This window comes from Pelobates fuscus, chromosome 3 (genome assembly GCF_036172605.1).
Source record: "Pelobates fuscus isolate aPelFus1 chromosome 3, aPelFus1.pri, whole genome shotgun sequence".
Taxonomy (NCBI): Eukaryota; Metazoa; Chordata; class Amphibia; order Anura; family Pelobatidae; genus Pelobates; species Pelobates fuscus.
The window spans coordinates 174,091,556-174,116,549 of record NC_086319.1 but is presented as its reverse complement, the minus strand read 5'-3'; the positions used below and the strand labels follow the sequence as shown (position 1 = coordinate 174,116,549).

Genomic DNA, 24,994 nt, shown 5'->3' with positions numbered 1-24,994 from the left:
GCTTACGTATGTCAGTAGTGTGCAGTGTGCGTTGATGACAAATGTTGATGTGAAATATGCACAGAATTGGCATTAGGCAGCCCGGACCAGAGTACTGCACTGCCTAAGGCACGTCTGCCATGGTTGTACCTTGCCCCCTTCACACCATTCCAACATATCTCTGTTTTCAAGCTGAAACACTGCACATCCAGACTCGTACCACCATGACATCTTCAAAAAGCCGTAGTAGTCATGGTGGATGGAGTAACCTTTTAATAAAACAATTCCAAGTTAGGTCAAGTCTATAAACTTAAATGTTTAAAAAAAAAAAAAAAAAAATAAGTATAGAAATGAATATATATATAACCATGGTATCCGAAATTATCTGTGCCTGTATTTGCATTATTAAAGCAACAGAAAAATGACAACATAGGGAAACACAGCATTGCTGGAAGAGAACTATATAATGGAAAATTCTCCCAACTTGGCTATTGTGGCCTGACATGTTCAATGCTCTTGCCTGTGCTCCACAATTATGGGTTTTAATGAATAACCCTCTCTTCAGCGAGGAGCCCTTCACCTGTCACGTGGTTTCCGCGAACCCATATACTGCATCTTTAATTAGGTGAATGGTATTCTATCCCATCACGACCATATTGTCTTCTAATACCACGTGTGGTATTTGCCATCACTAAACATGGCGCCGATACCTGTGAACATGTGACCTGGATCCATGGGATCATGTGACCTGGTTCCTTGCCGCTGTGCTGACGAGCCCGGAAGTGACGCTTCTGGAAGCTATGATTACAGAGTGGCCGTCTAGCGTCTCTTTTTATTAAATCGGGGCTGGCCCCGAGAACCGGAGCCGGTATGTGACTCATACTTTATGTTCTCTATTATCTACAGTGTATATGATGCTGTGTGTCCAGCTTACACTGTGTATCCTTAGCTTGCATGCCATTCAGTGCACACTAAATAGGCTGGCTGAGGATTATGGGAAATGTAGTTCACATAAATCTGCAGTACCAAATCTCGCTACTACTGCACTTATATAACTTACTCAGAAAGCAACACCACAGAGTAACTCAAATTAATTTAAAATCAAATACTTACATTGCTCTTTTCCTATGGAAAATTTAATTATATTGAATTTTATTTAAAATTCAAATTTGAAATGTATGAAATTTGACCCTATATATTTGATTTTTATAAGGTATGTACTGCTCCTATAGCAGCTTTCTGTTTTGCCTGTTGCCCTCCAAGGGATCTGCTTCTATCTGGATAATGCCTGCAAAATATGTATGCTCTGAGGAGTATATTAAGGCTATATTTGTTTATTTAACAGTTCATTTATAGCATAAATGCCAATAATAATTTTAATCCGTTTGTAGTATGTATTCATTATATAGTTAGGGGTTGTCATGTCAGCCATTGTTTATTTAGCTGACACCTATCATTTTTTAGGGTTGTGTTAATGCTGCCTGCTCTTACCTAAAAAATCATATTCTATGTAAAATGAATAGTATTGCCTCATTTACAGGTTTTTTTTTTTCTCCTGGTAAAATAATTGATTTTTATTGTGTGAGGTGGATGGGTAATAATTGTGGGATTTGAGAATTACTTTTTTTTTTTTTTTAAGGCTTCATTGTATTTGTTACTCAGAGACACATGCTTGCAAGTACACCAAACCCTAACTATAATGATTATATATGTTTATAATGTATATGTAACCATGGCATCCAAAAGTAACCATGTCTGTTTTTGCAGTGTTATTGCAGCAGATGTTGTTCTTTCCTGGCTCAAAAACAAAGACAGGAACCTGTATATAGTAATATTTGTTAACTCATGTTACAGCATAAGGAAAACAAATTTAATCTTTCAGCGCTACTTTCTCTGTCATTTTTAGTCTGTGTTCCCAGCCTCCTGACATCATATCTCACTACTTTGTTTATAGTCTGTATTGCTCTAAAATGTTAGAAAATGGTGGTATGTTTTGTCAGTTTTACACAACCTTAGAGATGCAAAAGTTCAACAAATCACAGAACCTAAATATGCCATCAGAAAAGAATTGGTAATGAGCTTTACAAAGACACTGTATTCCTTTTGTGGAAATAAAAAATGCCATGAAAATGTTATTTTATGCCAACCTTCTAGTAATTGGCTATTGCTAGAAATTAATAGTTCAACAAAGGTTAGTACGGAAATAATTGGGCAACAGCTGTAACTTAAATATTTTACATTTTATATCACTGCAAGATAACCTTGTAATGCTTATTAAGGCATTTATTTCTAACTGTGTGGTAACTGTCTCCATTTTCCATTTACAGATCTCTCCCTGTGTCCCTTGCACTTATTCACTTTGCAGTTTCTTGGTGTTGAAGCCTCAGGGAGAGGTTGGAAATATGAGGCGTCTCAACCGCAAGAAGACGCTGAGTCTGGTAAAAGAGCTGGATGCTTTCCCCAAGGTGCCAGAGAGCTACGTTGAGACTTCAGCAAGCAGGGGGACCGGTGAGGGGGAGGAGAGCATAGCAATGGGATGAATAATTGGGGTGCAAGCATTAACAAAAGTTAGAATCTGTCCATCTCTTGAGAGTGTAAAGGGTAGTTTAAAGGCCCTATTTGGGATTGAATTGACCCTATCTTTTGTTCTAATACATTACATACATAATGCAATAAACCGACACATGCAAAAATAACTTACTTTTTTTCCTGCATATCCTGTAACTCTCCAGGGTTACCTGTTTAAGTAGTGAGTTGTGCCAAGACCAGGAAATGTTTAAGCCAATCATCATGCCTTCTTAAAGCGACACTGCCTTGGCCGTTTCCGTATTTTTATTTTGTTTTGTTTTTTTAATACCCTCCCGCCTCTAATACATCTAATAGCCCCCCTGGTCGCCCCTAAGCCCCCCATATTACCTATATTTAATGTTTATTTTCTGCCTGGGCGCCGCTATCTTTTTGTGGGTAGATGAACTCCCTGTGGGACACGTCATCTGCCCACACTAGATAGCGCTGTGAAATTCCCGCGCATGCCAAGTTCGGCATTCAGACGGGAATTTCGACCATTCATTCGTCAAAAAGATGAAATAAATGAATAGAAATTTCAAGTGAACAAACAAAGACCGAATGTCGGTGTTCGTTTGTTAGTTAGTTTATTACAAGGAGGGAGCTGCCGGCTCGTGGCTCCCTCCTTTTATATGTAAAAATTGAAGCGTCAGGGAGCTGTGCTCCTCGCCACTGCCTAACCCCCCACATGTCCTCCCTCACTCCATGGGGGTCAGTATGACCCTCATAATAGCATAAGGGAGATTAAAATCTCCTGAATGCCCCTACTCGCTTTGCTGCGGGTAGGCTGCTCACTGTTGTGAACCCCCTATCTAATAAAATGCCCCCCCACCTAGCTATTAACTAGCGGAGAGGACATAGTGTCACCCCTGAGCCCCCACCTGCGCCCTGCGAGTGCCCCGCAGGTGGGGACCCTAAATGACAATGACGGGGGACCTATTTTCCCTGTTCCCCACCCATGAGCGGCAGGTGAGGGCCCTAAATGTCAAGTGGGGGGGGGGTGGAGAATAGGCTGTATAAAATGACTCTGAACACTCTGATTGGTTGGATTCCAAGTCAGCCAATCAGAGTGTTATGAGTCAAATTACACAGCGTGGCAAAAATGCCAAAGAACCTTCCCACGCTGTGTAAAATTACTCAGAGCACTCTGGTTGGATTCAAAGCCAACCGATAAGAGTGCTCTGATAGGTAAATAGTGAGCCAATCAGGTAAGGCTCACTATTTACCTATCAGAGCGCTCTTTTTGGTTGGATTAAACCAACCAATCAGAGCCCTCTGAGTCAAATTGAAGGGTGTGGGAAGGCTTTATAAGCCTTTCCTCGCCCTGCGGAGCTCAGTCTGCGCGGTTCCCTCGCTGGGTGAACATGGATTTTTTTTTTTTTTTTTTTTTTTTCTGGCGTCAGGATTTTTTTTTTTTGCTGTTTTTGTATTTTTTTTGCGTTCTGGTTGTTTTATTTTTTATTTTATTTTTTTATAAAAGTGCAACACAATATAGGCGATAAACAGGAAGGTGCGTCCAACCACACTGTGAAATCAATCACTTAATTCCACCATACAATCTTAGAACATAGAAAATATATATAGTGGGTGGCGCACACTGTGGGAAAAAATACCAACTATACACAGTGAAATGGTGAGTATAACACTTATAGGATGGTATAATTACCCTTATGTATATTCTTTATCAGATACAGCTGTAATAAATGGTGGCTAACATAGGGTAATATAGTTTGATAAATAACTAAAGTAAAATTCTAAGTTAAAAAGACATCAATTTATTTTAAAAAATACATAAACGTTCTTACATCAAAATAAGGTGCCTTCAGCAAAGAATATTTCCCATGGAGTCCACACACAACACGTTTCAACTTAAGTCTTCCTCAGGTGTATAGGTTTCCCCTCCCTTCCACTGTTTATATATTCGAATTTGGTGCCATCTTGGCAGTATAGCTCTGCCCCCTGGATGCATTGCGTGAGGACATCCAGCATAAAATAGGTGACCGAAAGTTCCTCTAATGGCTGTCTGGTAGACAGCCTCTAGAGGTAGAGTTATTCAACAAAGCTAATTATTGCAGTTTATAGAAAAAAAAAAACCCTGACATAAATTACCTTTGCAGTGTTAAGGGACCTGGGACTATGCACCCAGGCCACTTCAATGAGCTTATAGTGTGCCTGTAGTGTTCCTTTAAGAAATAACTAGCACCCTCTATAGCTAATTTTTAGTCTTGGAAAATTCTCACTTGTGATAGTTCCGCTTCAAGATTTTAGGGATCAGAAGAATTGCAAATTATAGGCCATAATAGCAGAATTTGAAAATATCTTCAATTTTTTTAAATTACTTTTTTCCGTTTTTTAGTTTGGTCATTTTAATCTAAAAATTACAAATTCCTTGTCAAGTCTCTAGAATTCCCACTTTAGTAATAAACTTTATTCCACTTGTTTTAGTAACTATTGAATTTTAATCTCTATTTTATTGTAAGCGTATTTGTTTACTTGGTGGTTAAATTGTCCATTAGCCTTATTTGAGTTTATGCATTGCATAGTCTACGGTCAGTTGCAATCTTACATACATAGTTATAATCTTTAATTTATTTTCTTTCTAATTTCTCAGACACTTTTATATGTCCCTTTTTTATTTTTTTTATTTGCTTATTCCTCATTCATTCAATGTTTTCATTTGTTCTTCCTTTAAGTATTCCCCCTCCTTCATTCACTAATCTCTCTTTATTTAGTGTCCCTGCTTGCATTCTCTGCTATGGCTCTACTCACTATTATGGAATTTCTGGTTTATCGTGACACATGGATGAAATATGAATATGAAGTTGACAAAGATTTTTCAAGGTACATTCATTCAAACGAAATGATGTAGAATTGCAGTATATTTGTTGTTTCTTATTCAACAGTGGTGTACAAACATGAAAATAATAAACATGAAATTGACATTAATCAGAAATGGGCAAGGGGTAATGAAAGCACTTAGAATTGTGAGCTCATTTTCACCTACTGTTCTGTATGTCATACATGTTTTGTTAGGAAACAATGCACACATTTAATTCTATCGTACAGCACTGCATGATATGTTGAAGCTATATAAATCATGTACCTTCCTGCTTATGGCTGTGATACCATAGCTAGGGTGTAAGAGTCAGACATAGCTACTGTAATTATATATAGAATAAGACAAACATCCAACATTCTTAGATATGTATTTAGTTTCCTGTTATTGGCACCTAAAATACAGTAATGTTTTGTCAGAAGCTCTTCCTTTATTACCCTTTATAAAGCTTGAAGTGCAATTAAAGGGACACTGTAGGCACCCAGTTTTTAACATTCTTTTGGGAGGGGAAGCGATAGTGCCAGGAATACAGCTTTGTATTACTGGCACTATGGTATCCCTTTAATCACTTTGGCTGGATTAGGTGATATGGCAAAAAGACTACTTATTTTGTCATGGCTTTTTTATTAGATTTTTAGCACTGCAAAACTTGGGAAACTATTTTTATTGAAACTTAAATTGATCCATCTGTTTTAGTTTTTTTTTTTTTTTTTATGGAATCACATGCTTGCTAAATATATATATATATATATATATTTTTTTTTTTCTTTCTGTAACTGTCTGAAGCATACAAAAATGTGGTGCAATGGTCATCTGTTCTGGGAAAGTGACTTTATTCTTGATATTGCTTGATAATCCAAAAATATCTGCAACAATTATATTACAATTATAGAATTGATAATACATAATGACATACAAACTGTTAACAGAAACTAGAGGTCCTGATTAAGCATCCTCACAGTATTCTGTTTCTGTGATGACAGAGAAGTTACATCTACAGATAGCATGTTACTGGCGGTACTGAAAGAGCCTGGTGTCAAGTAGCTGCAACCAAATCTGTAAAAGTTTTGAGACAGAAGAATATTTTGAGTTAAGCACAGAAAAGTTACAAGCGCACACAACGTTGACTTGGCCAAACTAAAGGGACTCTATAGGCACCCAGACCACTTAAGCTAATTGAAGTGGTCTTCGGTGCATAGTCCCAGCGCCCTTAACACTGCAAAGGTAATTTATTGCAGTTTTGGTCGGCTAACTGATGCTGGATGTCCTCCCGCTATGCATGAGTACTTCTAGCGTCACCAGAATTGTGATGTAAGCGCGGCCATTGCCACGCATGCGCATTGGGTCTCCCAATGCCAGCTTACGTCGTCGGGGAAGGAGCGTAGGCAGTCTCTTTTTTTTTTTTTTTTTTTTTTTTGTGTGTTTGTGTGTTTTTTTTTGTTCGTGAAAAAAAATTAACCTTCGCAAAAAGAACAGGGGTTCAGTTACAGTATACATCTATAAAAATATATGTAAAGAATGTACTGTAAGAACAATCATGTACTGTAAGAACAATCAGGATGTGGAATTCTCTGCCTGAAGAAGTGGTTTTATCAGAGTCCATACAGATGTTCAAACAGCTACTAGATGCATACTTGCAAAAACAGAATATTCAAAGATATAATCTTTCAATGTAGGGTAATAACTGCTTGATCCAAGGATAAATCTGGCTGCCATTCTGGGGTCAAGAAGGAATTTTTTTCCTAGCTTGTTGCAAAATTGGAAGTGCTTCAAACTGTTTTTTTTTTTTTTTTTATATATGCCTTCTTTTGGGTCAACAGCAAAAAACATATGTGAGAAAGGCTGAACTTGATGGACGCAAGTCTCTTTTCAGCTATGTAACTATGTATCTTTTAAAAAAAAAAAAAATGGGTGGAAATGCCATTCATGATAAGCTAAGGTGCATAGTGTTCACATCTGTATTGTCAGGATTTGTGATGTGTTGTAAGTGCTGTTCTTTTGTCTTGCAGCAAACTAAGACTAAACATTGATATCACAGTGGCAATGCGATGTCAGTGTAAGTATTTTTAATTCCCAGCAGAATTTTACTTTGATGGTTCATTAATTGCACTGTGTGTTTAATAAACACTTCATCTCCCCAGATATTGGTGCTGATGTGTTGGATTTGGCTGAGACTATGATAACTTCAGCGGAGGGCCTTGTGTATGAGCCGGTAAGAATTTATTAACAGTGACGTTCGTTAGAGCTGGAGAAGTTGATATAGATGGATCACAGCGTATATATTTCTTGAGTTGCTAACCCACCAGTGTGTCACATTGAGTCTTTATGTGGATAATTGTAGTTTTAGTATTCATTAGAAATTTATTTATAGAATATTTACAAAAAAGGTGTCCTGAGTCCTGTATTCAATACAAGTAAAGGTACATTTTTATACATACAATGGACATATACAATTATAAAATAATGAAATTAATGTATGCAGATGTTTTAAAAGACTTATGATTGGTGGCAGATATGTTCTCTAGACGGTTATTCTGCTTATGTGAAGCTCTATAGAAGAAAGCTGCTTGGCTGATGTTTTTGAGGAGATGAATGAAAAATAATGAGCAGAAAGTGAAATGGGGGCATATGAGTGGAGGCTAGTGTTAAATACCTCTGTACACCATTGATTGGCACTGTTATAACTAACCTGGAATACTGTCTTTTTCACACATTCGTTGGCTTGGACATATAAATACATTCAAAATGAATATACAGTGGTGCTCAAACGTTTGCATACCCTGGCAGAAATTGTGAAATTTTGGCATTTATTTTGAAAATGTGACTGATCATGAAAATGTATTTTATTGCAGGATAGTGATCATATGAATCTATTTGATCACATGGTTGCTTGGCTCGTTTTTAAAAATCATAATAACAGAAATCGCCCAAATGGCACTGATCAAAAGTTTACATACCCTTGAATGTTTGGCCTTGTTACACACACACAAGGTAAAACACACAGGTTAAAATAACAATTAAAGGTTAATTTCCCACACCTGTGGCTCTTTAAATTGCAATTAGTGCCTGTGTATAAATAGTCAATGAGTTTGTTAGCTCTCACTTGGATGCACTGAGCATGCTAGATACTGACCCATGGGGAGCAGTAAAGAACTATCAAAAGATGTGCATAACATGGTAATGGAACTTTATAAAGATGAAAAAGGATATCCAAAGCTTGAAAATGCCAGTCACTACTGTTCAATTACTTATTAGGAAGTGGAAAATTCTGGAATCTCTTGATATCAAGCCAAGGTCAGGTAGACCAAGAAAGATTTCAAACACAACTGCCAGAAATATTGTTCAGGATACAAAGAAAAACCCACAGGTAACCTCAGGAGAAATACAGACTGCTCTAGAAAAAAGACAGTGTGGTTGTTTGAAGGAGAACAATACAATGATACTTGAACGAAAATTAGCTGTATGGTCGAGTTGCCAAAAAAAAACCTATACTGCGCCAATGCCACAGAAAAGCCAGGTTAAAATATGCCTGAAAACATTGACACACCTCTGGCACACGGTAATTTGGAGTGACGAGATCAAAATAGAGCTTTATGGGCACAACCATAAGCGCTATGTTTGGAGGGGGATCGACAAGGCCTATAGTGAAAAAAATATCTACTGTGAGGCATGGTGGTGGCTCACTGATGTTTTGGCATAACAATGATCCTAATCACAAGGCCAAGTTGACCCTACAGTGGCTACAGAAGAAAAAAGTGAAGGTTATGGAGTGGCCATCACCGTCTCCTGACCTTAATATTATCAAGCCACTCTGGGGAGATCTCAAACATGCGGTTCATGCAAGACTATCAAAGACTTTGCATGACCTTGAAACATTTTGCCAAGAGGAATGAGCAGCTATAACATCTGCAAGAATTTGGGTCCTCCTAGACAATTATTACAAAAGACTGCACGCTGTTGTTAATGCTAAAGGGAGCAATACACAGTATTAAGAACTAAGGGTATGCAGACTTTTGAACAGGGGTCATTTCATTTTTTTTTTTTTTTTTTTGGACGCTGGATGTCCTCACGCTCTGCATGTGGACATCTAGCGTTAACATAAAACCCCATAGAAAAGCAATATACAATGCTTTTCTATTTGGCTGTTCTAATGTGCTTGCTGGGCATGCGCCGTTGATCCCCGATGTCGGGGAAGGAGGAACCTGGACCATTTAGTAACTGACAGAGTTCTGCACTATGGGGGAGGAAGCTCTGATGCATGCGCTCCATTCACTGTACATGCGCATTAGATTCCCCCATCGCGGTGACCAGAAATAAAAGGTTTTAATCCTTTCATGACAAGGGTGGAGGCGGGTGCAGAGGCATTGAGACAGTATAGTGTTATACAGTGGCATACAATTTTATAGTGGAAGTGGAAAATTCGGAGATCTCTTGATATCAAGCCACGGTCATGTAGACCAAGAAAGATTTCAGCCACAACTGCCAGAAAAATTATTTGGGATACAAAGAAAAACCCCAGGTAACCTCAAGAGAAATACAGGCTGCTCTAGAAAAAAAACGATGTGGTTGTTTCAAGGAGCAAAATACGACTATACTTGAACAAAAATGAGCTGCATACTAGAGTTGCCAGAAATAAGCCTTTACTGAGCCAATGCTACAAAAAAGCCCGGTTACAATATGCCCGACAACACCTTGACATGCCTCACGGCTTCTGGCACTCTGTAATTTGGAGTGACGAGACCAAAATACAGCTTTATGGTCACAACCATAAAAAAAGCATTGATTAAGTGCTTTCCTATGAGGAAGCTCTGATGAGTGTGCTTTATTCGCTGCACATGCGCATTAGATTCCCACATCACTATGACAAGAAAGAAAACGTTTTAAGCCGTTCATGACTGGGGTGAAGGTGGGTGCAGAGCCAACGATACACTATAGTGTTAGGCATACAGTTTTATATTTCTAACGTTATAGTGTTCCTTTAAAACTTCGATAGCAATCTTTCAGTCTCTGGAATGCTAATGTAAAGATAACTGTGAAATTGACTGTGTCCATTCATTCATTCATTCCCCCTCACTGACAGAAGGAATGATATGACCAATTGAAACTATGTATAGTGTTTGGAAACAAGGGGTAAGCTTAGATTTTCATCCAGACACTATTTCCTTGACTAGAGGCTTCTGGCAGAGAAATGCATTCCTCCACAGGCTGGTAATCATTACTAGATTCTAAATGAGGGAGTGAGGCTTCATTCTGTATAATACATGAAAAAATAAAAATGTTTATATGCTGGTAGAGAAGCGGTTAATTATAACTGGAGAAAGCCTGATTTAAGTAGAATGTAAGGATGGTCAGTGCATTTTCTCTTCAGCAACACGAGTGGTTGTTAAATAATGAACTTGTACTGTTTAATTAGTAACACCGCAGAGGCCGACTTTGCAGGACCAAATACAAAAAGAGGGACATGTACTACATTGTAAAATGGACACAATTGTCATCCAATTCCAGTCCATGGATTTAGAGTGCAACACTCGTTACATTGCTACAATCATCCCACCTGTAGATTAATGCCTAATCTCACCCAGTGTCTGACACTTGTTTCTTGTTGTTTCTGCAGGTGACATTTGACCTCTCCCCTCAGCAAAGGGAGTGGCAATGGTAAGACGAAAGGAAATAAACAAATAAACAGTCTCTATTCTGTTGCCATTTCAGCAGTGTGCATTTTTTTCTCAGGATGTTGCAACATATCCAGAACCGTTTGCAGGAAGAGTTGTCTCTGCAGGACCTCTTGTTCAAAAGTGCAATGAAGAGTTCTGTCACTGCTTTGCCTCCCAGGTGAGAGTGCATCATAATTACAATGGAGAATCTTCTCATATGCTGTTGACATATTGTAACAAAGCGTTGGACGACATATGCAATGCATATATTAAATGCCAGACGGGTAGCCTGTCTATCCAACATCTAAACCTGAGAATTAGATTCCCTGCTTGGCTAACACATAAACCTGGTGATTAGAAGATGACCTTACAACGAACATCTAAAGCAGATGCTAGAGGAACTCCCTTACAGACAGGTTGGGGCTTGAGGACCTCTGCAACATTTATGTAAACCTGGGGCTGGATGACCCTTCCAATAGATATTTAAACTGGAACTGATTGACAACCCCAAAAGAGAATATATATAACTTTTGGTTGAAGTAAGTGTCCCATTCTGCAGAGACTAGATATGTTTTGTTCTAGCAGTATCCAGTAAGTCCTGGGTTTACAGTTAAAGGAAAACTCATCCCATTCCTTTGATTCCTATATTAGTCCTCTTAGCCAACATTTAATGCATAAAAAACCTAGAAAAACAGTAATGAACAATCTGCCAAATATGGGAAAATGCAGGATACTGAATTACTGTCCTCTGCTTTTTTTTTTGTTAGGGAAGACACCCCCACAGAGCCACCCAACGCCTGCAGGATCCATGGTCATCTTGAAATCAATAAGGTGGCTGGAAACTTTCACATCACTGTGGGCAAGTATGTTATTCTCTAAGGGGTTGCTGCTACCGGTCTATATTTATACATATATTGTTTATGGAGGGAATGTTTTTAAGTATTTCTAATGGGATTATTTTAACTATTTGCATATTAGACTGTAGTTTTTAAATGTCATCTTGGTGTAAAAAGAAGGGGTAGTGATGTACCACAGCTGAGTACAAGTATGTTATGTGTGGTTTCATACACATCTGTAAATATATGTAAATTATTTTAACTAGGGTGATTTTCTTTACATAGTTACATAGCTGAAAAGAGACTTGCGTCCATCAAGTTCAGCCTTCCTCACATATGCTTTTGCTGTTGATCCAAAAGAAGGCAAAAAACCCAGTCTGAAGCGCTTCCAATTTTGCAACAAACTAGGAAAAAATTCCTTCTTGACCCCAAAATAGCAGTCAGATGTCTCCTTGGATCAAGCAGCTATTACCCCACTAATTAGAAATGATATCCCTGTATGTTATGTTTTTGCAAGTATTTATCCAATTGCAGTTTAAACATCTGTATAGACTCTGACAAAACCACCTCTTCAGGCAAAGAATTCATATCCTTATTGCTCTTACTGTAAAAAAAACCCTTTTCTTTGCCTTAGATGAAATCTCCTTTCTTCAAGCCTAAATGTGTGACCTCGTGTCCTATGTATAGCCCTGTTTATGAATAGATTTCCAGATAATGGTTTGTACTGGCCCCGAATATATTTGTATAATGTTATCATATCCCCTCTCAGGCGCCGTTTTTCCAAACTAAAGAGATTTACATTTCTTAACCTTTCTTCATAACTAAAATGCTCCATTCCTTTTATCAATTTTGTAGCTCGTCTCTGCACTTTTTCTAGTGCCATGATATCTTTCTTTAGAACAGGTGCCCAAAATTGCACAGCATATTCAAGGTGTGGTCTTACCAGCGATTTATAAAGAGGCAAAATTATATTTTCATCTCGAGAATTTATGCCCCTATTTATACATGACAAAACCTTACTGGCCTTAGCAACTGCAGATTGACATTGCATATTGCTACCTAATTTGTTGTCTATAACAATTCCCAAATCCTTCTCGTGTGTGGTTATCCCTAGTTCACTACCATTTAGGGTGTAAATTGCTTGTGTATTCTTAACCCCGAAGTGCATAACTTTGCATTTTTCTATGTTAAATTTCATCTGCCATTTTAGTGCCTAGTCCCCCAATCTATCCAAATCCCTCTGCAGCAAGGCAATATCCTGCTCACATTTTATTACCTTACAAAGTTTTGTGTCATCTGCAAACACTGATACATGACTTTCAATGCCCATTTCAAGATCATTTATAAATATGTTAAATAGAAGCGGTCCCAAAACAGAACCCTGAGGGACACCACTTACCACTTTTGTCCAGCTTGAAAATTTACCATTTATGACAACTCGTTGTACTCTATCCTTAAGCCAATGTTCTACCCAAGAACAAGAATATTCATCTAGACCAATTTCTTTTAGTTTGAAGACTAACCTATTGTGAGGAACCGTATCAAATGCCTTGGCAAAATCCAAGTAGATCACATCCACTGCAACACCCTGATCTATATTTCTACTTACTTCTTCGTAGAATGCAATTAGGTTAGTTTGACATGACCTATGTTTCATAAAACCATGCTGATTATTGCTAATAACACAGTTCTTCCCAATGAATTCTTGAATATTATCCCTTAATAGCCGTTCAAATAATTTCCCAGTCACAGAAGTTAAGCTCACAGGTCTATAATTTCCAGGCAAGGATTTTGAACCCTTTTTAAATATAGGAACAACATCTGCCTTCCTCCAATCCTCCGGTACAATACCTGAAACAAAAGAATCTTGAAAAATTAAATACAGAGGTTCACTTATTTCCCCACTTAGCTCCTTAAGTACTCGTGGGTGGATACAGTCAGGCCCCGGAGCTTTATTTACATTAATTTTCTTTAATAGCTGTAGCACCTTGTCTCGAGTTATCCAATCACAAGTTATCTGCAAGTTTGTTGCAGCAATCATTTGCATATTCTTGCCATAGGATCCTCATTAATAAATACTGAAGAAAAAGTTATTTCAAATGTCTGCCTTTTCCTGGTCTTCATTGACTAACAGACCCATTTCTGTTTTCAGTGTACCTACACTTTAATTTTTTGTTTTTTTAGAATTAATGTACTTGAAAAAATTTTTTGGGTTGGTTTTGCATTCCTTGGCTTTCTTTGTGCATACTTATTTAGCGGTTTGTTTTGTTGTATTTTTTTATTTTATTCTCAGTCTGTGTATCTCTCAGCACTCAAAACCTTTTTCAATAGCCCTTTTTAAGTGGAAAGTTTTTAGTATTTTTTTCTCTTTTTGGTGAGTTAAAATTGTTTGAAAACTCAAAATGGCACTTTATAGGGACACTATAGTGACCAAAATAACTTCAATTACTAAAGCAGTTTGTGTGTATAGATCATGCCCCTGCAGTCTTACTGCTCAATTCACTTTGTTTCTGTTTAAACAGCCCTAGCCACACCTCCCCTCCATGTGACTGACACGGCCTGCATGAAAACAATATGGTTTCATTTTCAATCAGATGTAAATTGCTTTAAAATGTTTTATCTCCTGCTCTGTAAATTAAACTTAGATTACATACATGAGGCTCCTGCAAGGTCTAGCAAGCTATGTACAGTGCAGCAGATTAGAAAATATAAATAATTTAAAATAAATAATTTGCAATAAAGGAAGTGTAAACATTAGATGACTCTTTACAGGAAGTATTTGTGCAAGTCACATGCAGGGTTGTGTGCCTAGGCTGCATAAACAAAGTGCTTTAACTTGTAAATGGCAGATAATTGAGCAGTGCGACTGCAGGGACATAATCAATACACCAAAACAACTTCATTAAGCTAAAGTTGTTTTTGTGACTAGAGTGTCCCTTCAATGCCTAGTTAAGTTTTTATTTTTATTGCTCCATGGCAGCGGTTCTTCACCTTATTAGTCTCAGACCTCCCCTGAAAGTAAACTTAAAATTCACACATCCCTTCCTTTCCGAAAGCAATTAATAATGGATAATTGACAATTGACCTGAAAATGTTATTTTCATAATACATTATTAATTTGTGTGCTTAAAAAAAATATTTTTATAATATACATTTTTGCCCATAAAAACACTGCAGCTTTTCAATTTCATCACGGCCAAGGTAACATGTGAACCGACATTTAACTTATTCGTTACTGTGCTGTTTTTTTTTTTTTTTTTCCTTTTTCTTCATGTTATCGTAGGGCACAGAATTGTAATATATACTCATCTAGCAGCAGAGTTAATAATGGAACAGCTAGCATTGAAAAGGAAAGACAAACTGTTAACTAAGCTAGCAATAATTAAAATGAAATAGTCTTGGAAAAATCCATTGTTGCAATCAACTAGACTGTGCTTTACTATATAACAATAACAGTTGCCAAGTGCATAGTTATCGTGTGACTGCTCATCTAGTGTTCTTGCAATTCTTGTAAGAAAGTATTGTGTGAGTCAATTCCAGTACAGGGATTTGGTACAAGATTAAACTATGCGGAAGGCTATTCTTCATTTTACCAAACACCACTGCAATACAGCAGTCTACGTTTAACCGAACACTCTGATTATATGATTTTTTTTTTTATCCGGATATCAGATCTATTATCTAATGCTGCATTTTCATTACTCTTATAGAGCCATTCCCCACCCAAGGGGTCACGCGCATCTTGCAGCTCTTGTGAGCCACGATAGTAAGTGAGAAACTTTTGTTCATTATTGCTCTCGCTGTCAAAGCAAATACATTTTTATAAATTGTTTTCCAGGATTAAATGCAAAATTCCTCCCACTTTAAACCTGTCCGGTTTTGTATTTCCATTTATTTATCCAGACTATATTCACACCAATAGGACAGTGGGAATTTTTCTAGTGTTACTATCAAAATGAAACCTGTAGTGTTGGACTTTAGCTGTGAAGGATTAAATTTGTTTTTCATTTTTGTATTTCATTCAAGAGTGGAAATTATTAAAATGGAGTTGGCCCCATCAGTGTCTGTGCATGCATGTGCCTAAAATATCAAATATTTTCTATAATTTGCCCCCCTCACCCACCCATGAATGCATGGTTTAATTGACCTCTTCCATCACGTAACACTTCATGTACTGCTCACATATAATTTGTCTTAATCCACAGGCTACAACTTCTCCCATCGTATTGATCACTTTTCATTTGGAGAACTCTTGCCTGGGATTATCAATCCTTTGGATGGAACTGAAAAAATAGCCATGGACAGTGAGTGTAACCACATATAGCCTGCCACCCGTAATTGTTGCCAGATGCTTGACTTTTGATTTTATACTACCTTTCTTCATGTTGGCTGACATGTTCCTACCTTTTCATTTTTGTTTTATATATTTATTTTTAACACCATGGCTCCTATTTCTTGCAGGTAACCAAATGTATCAGTATTTTATTACTATTGTGCCAACAAAGCTAAACACAAGAAAAGTTTACTGCGACCACCATCAATTCTCTGTGACAGAAAGAGTAAGTTTTAGAATGCCAAACCCTCAAAAGATATTACACCACAATCTTGTGCTACTTGTGTAGGTAGTAATGTTCATTGTACTGTTTCTTTTTACAAAGTTAATTAAAGACTTAATGTTACCTTGTGTTTGTATCCAGGAGAGAGTGATAAATCATGCCACTGGCAGCCATGGTGTATCTGGGATTTTCATGAAATATGACATCAGTTCCCTGATGGTGACAGTCACTGAAGATCACATTCCTCTGTGGAAGTTTCTAGTGAGGCTCTGTGGCATCATTGGAGGAATTTTCACCACTACAGGTGAGAGAGCGTGAGCTGCATGTATACACCTGTATTTCTGTGATTACAGCTAGTCTTTTAGCTACATTTTTATCTTTTGGTGGCAGGAATGATTCATGGATTGGCTGAATTCTTCATAGATCTTATTTGCTGTCGTCTCAAGCTTGGAGTTTACAGACGTCATGAAGTGAGTATTGTCGTATGAATATTATATATCACCATCTACGTTAATGGATAATCCATATTCCCACCAGCTAACTAGCTATTTCTGTATCGCAAAATCTCTGTTAATCGATCCGTTTCGCTAATCAATTTACTCTTGTTTATACCCCCACATTTCCACTAGTAATTATTTATTAATACTTAATTTTAGCATTTATTCAGTTCTTTCATTTTATACTTCGAAATTTGCATTTGTGTAAACTTCAACTTTTCTTTTTTTTTTTTTTTTTTTTTAATCTCCCTTGATCACAGCTATTGCTCATCTTTGTTTTCTCCTTCCATCCTCTAGGACAGGGGTTCCCAATTAAAGGACCACTCTAGTGCCAGGAAAACATACTCGTTTTCCTGGCACGATAGTGCCCTGAGGGTGCCCCCACCCTCAGGGTCCCCCTCCCGCCCGGCTCTGGAAAGGGGAAAAGGGGTAAAACTTACCTTTTTCCAGGGCTGGGCGGGGAGCTCTCCTCCTCCTCTCCGCCCCGTCGGCTGAATGCGCACGCGCGGCAAGAGCTGCGCGCGCATTCAGCCGGTCGCATAGGAAAGCCTTTACAATGCTTTCCTATGGACGCTTGCGTGCTCTCACTGTGATTTTCACAGTGAGAATCACGCAAGCGCCTCTAGCGGCTGTCAATGAGACAGCCACTAGAGGATTAGGGGGAAGGCTTAACAACTTTATAAACATATCAGTTTCTCTGAAACTGCTATGTTTATAAAAAAAATGGGTTAACCCTAGCTGGACCTGGCACCCAGACCACTTCATTAAGCTGAAGTGGTCTGGGTGCCTAGAGTGGTCCTTTAATTTTACCAGTGGAACCCTTGGACATAGTGTTCTAACATCGTGGAAACCCCCTTACCTTTTATCTGCAGGAGGGTGACTTCCTTTAGTTCTGCTGGCTGAGGCTGATGTGCTGCTCCCTCTCTCCCTCCAGCCGGCGCGCTCGGTCTGGAAAGAAGTGCTGTAACTTCCTCCTAGCATCCCATACTACAGGGGCCCTGTCACGAAGCCCTGTTTAGTGATACCCATCAGGTGGCCCTAAATGCTTGGGCCACCCAATGGAAAATCGCTGCACCCCAATTTTGTACTTGCGGAAACCTAGGGTTTCCTCATAACACCAATTGGGAAACACTGTGCTAGGATAATTACCACTAATACCCTCCTCTTATTGTTTTTTTTTGTTTTGTTTTTTTTTCCCCTTTCTACAGAATAATTACTGTTTGCTGCCCCTTTCGTTATTGTCTCCTACTCCTCCTTAACATTTTTTTTTTTTAAATCCTTTATTTTATAACAACTTTGTTCATTATGTTATGGAGGGAGGAGTGTCTAGTTACCATCTTTTCTTTCCGTCAAGGGTTAAACTATTTTCGAATGGTTTAAGCCGGGAGTTGTTCCAGCAGCTCCTGTTAGCACTGCTTGCTTCAGTCTTCCAGCCACCATACAGTCCAGAAAGGTTTGCCAGCTGACGCTCTTAACCTAGAACTTCTAAATGTAAATAATAGTATGTACTATATCTCGCAATGGGCAGCCAGTGATAGGCTGAGAGCCTCAGCTGACAATCATCCTATCACTGGCTGCTAAGGAAAATGTTCCTGGAGTGTACACCGGCCTGAAGAGGAGAAAGAGGATGGGTATCTGGGGACCCAACTTCGGAGTTAAACCAGTCAAAGCCTTTATTACAACTTTACTGAATTAAAGTTATGTGGTCTGGAGTCAGGTGGCAAAGTTCTGTTAAAGTTACACTCCTGTCTCACTACAGCATATAACTTAATATTAAAAGTTGCGGGTTTTGGAGTCACTGGGACTTCATAATCTTACAAGATTAAGGCAAATGGTTTAACCCTAATTTGTCCCTCCGGCACCCAAAACTGCCTACTCTCTCCTCCTCTGCCATCACAGCAATTAGTAAAGTTTCATTTGGCGGATGGTGATAGGCTCGGTGTGTTTGTTCCGATCAATACCAATGTATACACTTGACCAAAACACCTTTAATGTTTGCCAACTGGCAGCCACTTGAGGCACTTCCTCACCAGATCTTCAAAATGGGAAGATCTTCATGTTCCATGTATTCACGGCACAGCATGCTGGTGCAGAATGCCTCCGATGCTTCTCAGAGAAAACCATTGAAATCAGTGCTTCTATAAGAAGCATTTGATTAGTGTTTCTCTCATGTTTCTATGAGAATTATAAGATTGGACAAAAGTCATCATTGATGACTTCACTGGATAGGGAGCAGCTGCATTGAGGAGACTGATATGGTGCTGGACTTCAGGTGATACATATATGTTACACGTTGTTACATTAAAACCAAATATGGTATTAATTGTGTGTGTATATAAAATACATTAATACCATATTTGTTTTTTATACATTTTTATCTTTTTTTTTCTTCTTTTTTTAATTCTTTATTTTTAGTTGTGCATTGATGAGACAAATAACATTTAGTCTAGCAATGCCACAACAGCTGTTGCCAGTTTTCAGAGACAGAGAATTACAATTGCATGGCATGGCATGAGTAACTGCACATTTGGAAGTAAAAGATGAGAAACAGTAGTGTGTTGTAAGTCATTGCGCGTGCATGAACGGTTGTGTGGCTTGACAACTGACTGTGCTATGGAAGGTGTATAACGATTGACTGACGCTTTCCAATTCTAGCATAGGATATAACAAGCTGATAGTAAGTGTTGGGTAACATGATCATATTGAATAAGTGGTATTATCATGCATAGCTGGCTAGTGTAAGTACCAACTGGCGCCGGTCGCTGTTGGCTAAAGAGAAATACTGCCCCCATGACGAGAGTAACGTTGTTACTTGGGATGTATGAACAAGCTTAGTAGTGCTGTCTGATTAGTAAATAAGCTAAATCAGGTGTCATGTGACTGCACTTACTACATATGTGACTGACCAGATGGGTAACATAGGACCAACCTCGATTGTAAGTTCTTACCAGCGTGCAATGCTGTGGCGCAATGTAACCACCAAAGGACAGCAGGGTACTGGGCTAGCTAGGTTTCGTGTACATGCAGAGACTCAGGAGATATAAGTATTGTCAGTGAGAAATTGCAGAATTAAACCATTAAAAATTAAACTGTAAAGAAACACAAAAATAACTATATAATGAAAACGAATATACAGTAGTCTTCTGTAATCTTGGGCTCAGTTGGATCAGCCGGTGTCTTGACTAGGACCAGGTCCTGTGTAGTTAACGCTGAGTGTTGGAGTGCTTGTCAACTAGGATTGTGTTCTTTCCTGTGAGTCCGCTGGCGCCAACCCCAGGCAGAGCTTGTGCCCCATGTCCATAATCCCCACAAGTATGGGCTGTGTCAGAGTCCCGGTAAAGTCCCTACATACCCGCAGTTCATGGACGGTGGAGGGTTAAACCTCAGATGGTGTAGACAGTGCTCCTGTGAGTGAGCTGAGGTGTCTCCCAGCTTGAGTGGCAAGCTTTCTCCCTCTGGAGTTATCCGGTGGTCAGGGGGAACGGAGAGATTGCGCTGTCAGCCATCGGATCATTGTCCGCGTGCGCCATGCAGGTTGACACCAACCTCCAGTAGGGTACACAACCGCTGCTCAGGTAATGCAGCCTCTACTCTCCATCTTGTGATGGACGCGGCGGCCATCTTGGTTTTTCCATGTGGGCCCTTCGCTGCCCAGCTACCGTAAATGAGCATTGCTTCCCTGGTGGGGGCCGGGATAACACCCACCGGCCCACAGGGGGGGGAGTACAGGGCCCTGGATAGGCGTAAGAGAAGTCCCGCCGGACTAAGCACGGGAGATTGGCCGTTTCTCCCGCCAGAGCCTCACAGCAGGCCGCAGACTCAGCGGCCCATCTGTCGGTGCCGCCGGCAGGACGGGAGCCAACATTAGCTCAGGAGTCCGTTGCTTGTATTTCCCTTCTCAACCGACAGCTGCTTGAGGTTGTTATAGGCGAGAGGGGGTAAGTTTAGGCTGGTTATTGGAGATTCGTTGCGGAGCCAAAGTGCTTCACGTCTATCCAGGTTGGCGGCCAGGCCCTGCCCCCTTTATACATTCTTTTAAACTATCCATATTTCTTTTTTACTTTTGCATTGGTAGCAATATGTCCTGCAGGAAGTTTCACCCCTACTTCATATGAGTGAATTTCTCGAACTATATTCTTCTCAACACTGGGCAAATTAATCTTCTCTTATTTAAGACTTACCTTGCCAGTGCCACCTGTATGGCATACTTTATATGCTCTTGTCATTTATGAGTGTACCCCTACTTACATTAACTCCTTAAGGACCGCGGATGTACTAGGTACGTCCGACAAAAACTGTCCTTAAGTACTAGGTACGTCCGCGGCAAATTGATAAAGATTACCTGATCACTGGGGTTCTCCCGCTGGCGTTCGGTGTTGCTACCAGTCTGGGGGCAGCCTGACAGCCCAGACAGTGACTCCTCTGCAAATTAGGCCCTCACGGGCAATAGGCGTCCATACTGCTGCCTGCAGGGGGGGCTGTCAGGTAGTCTCCCTGCATCTGTAAAATAAAAAAAATGTTTTGTAAATTAAAAAAAAAAAAAAAAAAAGTGTGTGTGTGTGTGTGTGTGTGTATGTATATGTGTGTATAATAATAATAATCTGAAATATATATATCCATATACATAATTACATAAATAATTTCATAAATATACACGTAGACTTCAAATATATAAATATGTATATATATATTTAAATTCTATGTGCATATTAATGTAATATTTTTACATAATTAAGTCATTTTATTGATTGCAATTTGAGGGACCTGCTTGACAACCCAGGCCGAAGGTCCAGAGAATTTAATTTGCTAGCACTGTATTTAACCCTGTAACTTTACATGACACCCTAAAACATGTACATGGGGTACTGTTTAACTCTGGAAACTACGCTGAACACAAATATTAGTGTTTCAAAACAGTAAACCATATCACAGCAATGATATGGTCAATGAAATACAGCACTTTCACAGATGCTATTATTGTTGTGATACGTTTTACTGTTTTGAAACACTAATATTTGTGTTCAGAGAAGTCTCCCGGGTATAACAGTAACACCCCTCCCTCTTTTTTTGAAAGTTACAGGGTCAAATATAAGGCTTTTGATTTCCAGATTGGCAAAGACCAGAATGTTGCCTTTGAGAGCGTATGGTAGCCCAGGAATGAGAATTACCCACATGATGGCATACCATTTGTAAAATAAGACAACCCAAGGTATTGCAAATGGGGTATATACAGTCTTTTTTAGTAGCCACTTAGTCACAAACACTGGTCAAAGTTAGCGTTCATAATTGTTTTTTGCATTTTTAACATACAAATATAAATGCTAACTTTGGCCAGTGTTTGTGACTAAGTGGCTACTAAAAAAGACTGGACATACCCCATATTATATACCCTGGGTTGTCTACATTAAAAAAAAAAAAAAAAAAATGTACATGTGACGTGTGATTCAGAGATTTATTACAGTTAAGTGTTACAATGTCACTATTGATACATTTAAAAAAAAAAAAAATATATATATATATATATATATATATATATATATATATATATATATATATATATTTTGAAACAGCAATGTCCTACTTGTACTTTTTAGCTCTATAACTTGCAGAAACAGCAACATTGGGTATTTCTAAACTCAGGACAAAATTTAGAAACTATTGAGCACGGATGTTTTTTGGCGGTTGTAGATGCGTAACAGATTTTGGGGGTCAAAGTTAGAAAGTGTGTTTTTATTTTATTTTTTTCATCATATTTTGTAAAAATATATTTTAAATTATATTATATGGTGAAAATAATGGTATCTTTAGAAAGACCATTTAATGGTCGATAAAAACTGTATATAATATGTATAGGTACAGTAAACACAAACACCGCAAAAACAACCCTGGTGCTTAATGATAAGAAAATTGAAAAAACTATCTGGTCACTAAGGGGTTTTAAATTACATATTGAAACACAGCCTGATGTTTTGTTTTTTTACAGGATGGCCACGTAGACGGTATCTCCTCTAACCACTGCACTGCAGAGAACTTCCCTCCGGATCCACTCTGAGTGATTTTTATTGTAATAAACATTGAAACTTTTACAAGATCAGCCTTGTGTGTGTGTGAATAACAGTAGGCGCTCTTCTCCCAAACACCTTAACATTCTACAGTCCATTCCTTGTCATTCTCCCATGTCTGACAGACATATACATACATCACCAGATGCTTCCACCACTCTGAAAACTAGTTTTCCTTTATTTTTCTTTGCAGGAGCTGACCACCAGAAGTAGAAACCTAGCTACATCTGTACAAACTAAGATGCTAGCACTGTGTACACATGTGACTCCATGTTTATAGATTTAACTATATATAGATAATCCCTAGTGTCCACCTGTCTGTCATGCTCTCTTTCCTCCCTGTTCATGTACACATACAGCTATAGATATTTTGCCTAAATATAGTACCATACCAAGCCTAGAGAATGCAGATATTTAGCTATCATACTGGTACTTTTTTTTTCTGGTTCCACTAGGTGGCACACTTGACCTCTTATCCCTGTTTTAAACATGTTGCTAGTCAGGTAGCTGGATATTAAGTGCATGTGTTGGAGAGACCAATCGCCGTTCAAAAGACTGATTCAGATTGTAAATTTGTGACATCTAGGAACATCTGCTAAAAACCATTATACATATAGCACCCAACATTATATGATAATTGTGCACATTGTCACACATCTAGTGTTTCTGACTTTTAACTCAATGGCATTATGGATTAGTGACCATCCCCAGCTGCTGCAGGACTTATTTGCTTTACTCCAGCCTGCTTGGGGTAATGGTCCAAGAAGTTGTGTGTCTTAACTTTGTGCAAGAATGGATAACTAGTGCTTGCAATGACGGAGATGTTTTTATTTTTATTTTATACAGTTATAATGTGTATTCATCTTTTGACGACTGTAGGCTGCCAAATGTAAGGAAAATAGCTGGCCCCACAATGTTAGTTGTCAGCTCTCCATGAATAACAGTTCAGTGTTTAAACCTTTAAACGTGCACAAAGCTTGTTTTTCTGTGCATTGTTCTTGCAATGGGACTTGGAATAAGATTTTTGTAAAATGCATTTTTTATTTTCAACTCATTGCCTTGGGGTGGAGAATAGTTTACTATGTGGATAATTTAGTGAATATCCACAGCATGAGAAAAGGCAAACTGTCCGTATTATCAAATTAGATTTCTACCATGCTGGCATAATATTTGATGCACGTGTTCTAGTTATACGACTGACATGCATAGAATCTTTTCGTTCTACAAGAAAAAGAGTGATCACTAAATGTTTTGTAGACTACATTTCCTGTGACCCTTACTCTATCTTTAGCTTATTATGGTGTCTTCAGCCTAACTGAATATGAACTAAAGTTGGTACCAAGTGTTGGGTACTTATAGGAGTTCCATATGCTGGTGTAACTGAATGTAATGAGTGATTTTGAAGATTAGATTGTCTTTAATTTTCATCAAAGTTAGCACCATTATTAAAGTGCCTAATATATTTTTATTTTTTCTGTAATAAAATGTGTAAAGTTAGTTCTTGTGTTACCCTACCACTCATCCAGTGCTTCCTTAAACAATGCAGTTAACAGTTGTCCAGGCAACATTTGTATTTATTTTGAGGGTGGTGTTTCTTCATATTTCCATTCCTTTCCAGGGCTGGTGTGTTTTTTTTTTTTGTTTTTTTGTTTAGTCCAAAAAAGTGGGAACACTTTGCAGGTGCCACACAGACTCCTGTAAAAGGCCTATAGCATCAATCTCTATTCTGGAAATTGAGATCCAGAAATATCCTACAGATTTTTCAGGTCTCTGCCACTGCAATGCTATGTAGTTGCTGTGTTTAAATTTCCTCTGGAAGCACATCTTGTAATTTTCTAGATGAGAAGAGGAACCGAATAACAGAGGTCTTATCGATCTACCCTTCCCATACTTTGCTGTGCCAAATATAAAAGGATCACTCCAAGTTTAATATCCACTACAGCACACTCATCTAAAGGGATTGCATGCTGTAGTGGTTATGGTTCCTGGACTGCCCTGCCTTCCCAGTC

The 24,994-nt window shown here is 38.5% G+C and overlaps 1 protein-coding gene across 1 annotated transcript; it reads left to right on the top strand.

The window, feature by feature from the left end:
• The first annotated feature begins 742 nt into the window (after positions 1 to 742).
• Positions 743 to 23,008, top strand: ERGIC2 (ERGIC and golgi 2). The gene is made up of 14 exons (XM_063445340.1): positions 743 to 847; positions 2,307 to 2,487; positions 5,277 to 5,385; positions 7,390 to 7,436; positions 7,522 to 7,592; positions 10,995 to 11,035; positions 11,111 to 11,212; positions 11,802 to 11,897; positions 15,581 to 15,636; positions 16,076 to 16,174; positions 16,332 to 16,429; positions 16,568 to 16,730; positions 16,817 to 16,896; positions 22,907 to 23,008. Exons 2-14 carry the CDS (start codon positions 2,382 to 2,384, stop codon positions 22,973 to 22,975), a joined length of 1,137 nt encoding a protein of 378 aa, XP_063301410.1. The 5' UTR covers positions 743 to 847; positions 2,307 to 2,381; the 3' UTR covers positions 22,976 to 23,008.
• The last annotated feature ends 1,986 nt before the right edge of the window (positions 23,009 to 24,994 follow it).

Excerpts from the sequence above, each read along its gene's own strand:
- ERGIC2 (XM_063445340.1), top strand. The coding sequence starts at position 2,382 with ATGAGGCGTCTCAACCGCAAGAAGACGCTGAGTCTGGTAAAAGAGCTG. Across the intron at positions 2,488-5,276 it reads TTCAGCAAGCAGGGGGACCG|TGTCCCTGCTTGCATTCTCT; the intron begins GTGAGGGGGAGG and ends CTCTTTATTTAG. Across the intron at positions 16,175-16,331 it reads TGAAAAAATAGCCATGGACA|GTAACCAAATGTATCAGTAT; the intron begins GTGAGTGTAACC and ends TATTTCTTGCAG.